This window comes from Ctenocephalides felis, unplaced genomic scaffold, assembly GCF_003426905.1.
Source record: "Ctenocephalides felis isolate EL2017-DRISC unplaced genomic scaffold, ASM342690v1 CF-g0.4_SCAFFOLD_01886, whole genome shotgun sequence".
Classification (NCBI taxonomy): Eukaryota; Metazoa; Arthropoda; class Insecta; order Siphonaptera; family Pulicidae; genus Ctenocephalides; species Ctenocephalides felis.
This window is the reverse complement of record NW_020538040.1, coordinates 89,417,905-89,421,462: the sequence shown is the minus strand read 5'-3', so window position 1 is coordinate 89,421,462 and position 3,558 is coordinate 89,417,905. Positions and strand designations below refer to the sequence as shown.

At 31.3% G+C, this 3,558-nt stretch overlaps 1 protein-coding gene across 1 annotated transcript; it reads right to left on the bottom strand.

Moving 5' to 3' along the window:
• Window positions 1–1,240: 1,240 nt before the first annotated feature.
• On the bottom strand, window positions 1,241–3,127 carry LOC113375503. The gene is made up of 2 exons (XM_026615434.1): window positions 2,719–3,127; window positions 1,241–1,740 (listed from the first exon to the last, which is right to left on the bottom strand). The coding sequence occupies exons 1-2, from the start codon at window positions 3,125–3,127 to the stop codon at window positions 1,241–1,243; spliced, it is 909 nt and encodes a 302-aa protein (XP_026471219.1).
• Between the last annotated feature and the right edge of the window lie 431 nt (window positions 3,128–3,558).

Sequence of the window (3,558 nt, the reverse complement as noted above, 5' to 3'; positions counted from 1 at the left end):
GGCTGTATTTCTAATGGTAAAAAGGTCCACCACCGTTATCTCAAAAAGCATTAAAGTTAAGAATTTTTTAATAACAATATTTCAAATTTCAAATCACCAGCCATCATCTTGATTCTTACAACGTCGCTATCAGGAGATAAGAGGCAATATTTGAAAATGCATAATAAAAGTATTTTCTTTCGTTTCGTATAATAAAATAATAAATCAAAAAGTAAATTAAGTTAAATAATGGAAATCTGCAAGATGTAAATTAAAGATATTAATTTAAATTAAATCATCATTGTAGAAATGTTTTTCTTTTTTGCTGTTTTTCAAAAATTTGTAACCTGCTCACGGCATAGGCGGGGACGGCCAAGCGGCAAACAGGTGCAATGTCTTATTTTAATTTCAAAAGGATTTTACAAAATAATAGTTTCATTATTCAACCATTGCTAAACATAAGTTTTGATGAGATTTTATTTGATTTACTGTAAATCATCTTTATTTGTTATTTTGTCCGAAATATTTATCAGCAGAGCTGGAATAACTACTAATTTAATTTATCTCTTAAATTGCTTTTTTAACTCATTTTACATTTTTATGTACTATTTTCTTATTGTTATCACATCACAAGTGTAAAGGTTTAAGTGGTTCTTTTTCCCATCTCCTCATATAAACTATTCTAGATAATATAATAACAACTGTTAAATCTAACTTTCTTTAATTAGAATTATATGCAGGTATTATAAACTAGAAACAAAAAGACTAACAATGAAAAAATACATTCATTAAAAAATTGACAACGGGGCCGTTTAATTTCCTGATTGACCGATTTAAGGGAGTGACTAAATATACAGTTTTTCCTTTACTTTAAAATTGTATCGTAAAAATATTCTACACTTTCCTTGTTTAATAATGATCGTGGATCTTTCGAACTGCAGATCCCTTTTTCTACAATCTAAAGACAAAAAAAATAAAAATAAATAAAAACAATGACCATTACGATTTCAAAAGCGATTTTAAATTACAAATAAAACAAGATTATTGGACGTATATTAATTTAATTTAAATTAACTTTAATTAAAAATAATTTAATTACATATTATAAATAAATTTAAATTAAAAATTTTAACATTTACATATAATAAATATATTAAATATCTATTTAATACTCTATGATTTAATTTTGCATAAAATTTTGAATTATGTTCATATCCTTCTCGAAACTGTTATCATAAATTACTATCTGGACATACTATACTTAAGCATCTTCATTTTGTTTATTGAGATTCTTAACCTTCTTGCGTTTTGCAGTGCAGCCTTTGCATGAAGGATGCTTAGAAGGAAACTGATCGCGTTCTTCTTTAACTGCTCTACGATTTCGGGATGCGTTAACCTTGGCTTCGTGGGCGGCCGCAGACGCTTTGTAAGCGGCAGTCTTAGTATTGGCATAGTCGGTCCTTGCACTGCTCAGTTGTCTAAGAAGCTGTTCTACTCGGTTTTTTGCTGCTTCCATCAACTGTGTCTTTTCAGACAGTTGTTGCTGTGCTCCTTGCGCCGCCTGCTCTGAGTTACCCACATTTGCTTGTGCCATCTGCACTGCTCCGGTCAATGTTTTCAGTTGCGTATTTGCCTGCTGCGCTGCTTGGATGGCTGCATTCACATTGGCCTGACACTGCTGCAACGAAGCACTTTCTTCTTGTACGACCGCTTCTGCTTCACGCACTTCTTGTTCTAGTTGCTCCACGATTGCCTGTTTTCCTACAAATAAACGATAATTTGTTTTTGTTTACATGATCTTAATTTATACTTTACTAGTGATGTATGGCATCGTGACTTAAGGCAAATTGCTGGAACTTTCCGTACCAATTTTTTTTTTTTTTAAATATTAATTTTTTTTAAACATTGAAAAAATTATAATAGATTTTTGAGAAATTTTAAATTTTTGAAAAAATTGAATATTTAGAAAAAAAAACTTTTGGCAAAAAATGTTTATTTATTTTAAAATATTTTTGAAATTTTGACCTTTTTTTCAAAGCAATGGCACTGCTTTAGCAGCATAGAGACAAAATATCGAAGCGCGTAAGCGCCGCATTGCCATCTAACGGACAAACGACGTTACGGAACCCATTTGATACACATTATCAAAATTACCATAAAATATCTGATAATTCGATGTGCATATGCCTAACGATCATTTTTGGCATTATTTTTTACTTTTTTACTAGATCTCTTAAACCGCTAGACCTTCCTTCCCAAAAATTTAATAAGTTGTTCATTTTGTCAATACAAGTAAAATGGTTTTTGAATTATTAAAATCGGACGCTCCGTTCTTTTAAAAACTAAGTTACCGTTTTTGGCACTTTTTGGCCAGTATCTTTGGAACGGCTAGACCTGCCTTTACCACGAACTAATCAGCACGTCTCCTTATCAATGTGATTCGAATGTTTTTTGAATTGTTCAAATCGGTTGATTCGTGCGCCCAAAACCGTGGATGAATAATTATATCCAAACAAACTCACACACACACAACACACACACCCACACATTCATTTTTTCTAAGGTAAGCCAAAATGTTCAGAAACCTTCAAAACGTGAAGATATGAAAAAATTTTCATTTTCGATTTTTTTGCAATTACTATAACTTACCCTACGCTTTAGTTTTTTGGCTAATAATAAAAGTTACTATCTCAAGTTATGTATGATGATACTACGAATAAATTGTGTGTTGTTTTGTACCTGCTAGTGCAGCTTCTGCAGCTTTAGCCGCTTGAAGAGCTTTCTCGGCCAATTGTGATTTAACCTGATGTGCCGCCTGTTGCCCAGCCACTGCCTGTGCATCGGAAGCGGCTTTTGCTTCTTGGGCAGCTTTTTGGGCAATACTGGAAGCTTTCTGCTTGCTGCTATTTGTATTTTTCCCAGTCATAGTATTTTGTTCTTGTTGCGAAGAAGGAGTAGGACTATTATTGTTGTTATTTTCGCATTCTGGTCCAATGCAAGCCTCATTTTCGTGTGGAAATATATCTCGCTTATCAGTGTAATTTTCACTTGCAGATGTCAGAGTTGTACCATGATCGGAAAATATTTGAATCGCAAAAATTACAGATGTTAGCATGAGCCAGATTTGAAGTTGTATTATTATATTCATTGTTGATTGAATTTTTGAAAATATTTAGCGTCCTGCAGAACGCAGGTAAAAAAAACGTCCTCTTTTTATAAAAATAAATTTGAAAACAAATGTTTGAAAAATTAGGTTCTGAAAATGACAAAATTAAAAGGATAACTAGATTACATGTTTTAAATAATATAATGACATTTTGTTTAAATATTTAATAATGCATTGACTTAAACTGTGGTCGTATCTTTTAAAACCTTTTATTACTTCTATATAATTAAATTATCTTTTGAAAAAAAATTAAAAAATCGCAAAAATATTCAGTTCTCAAATCTATTTCTCATTTTAAGATTTTCAAAACTAAATTTATATTAAAAACTAGCAAACCCGACGAACTCCGTTTCGCCACCAGATGGTTTCGTGAGAAAGATGAAGAAATTTTTTGTTTGTTTTATATTTGAAAA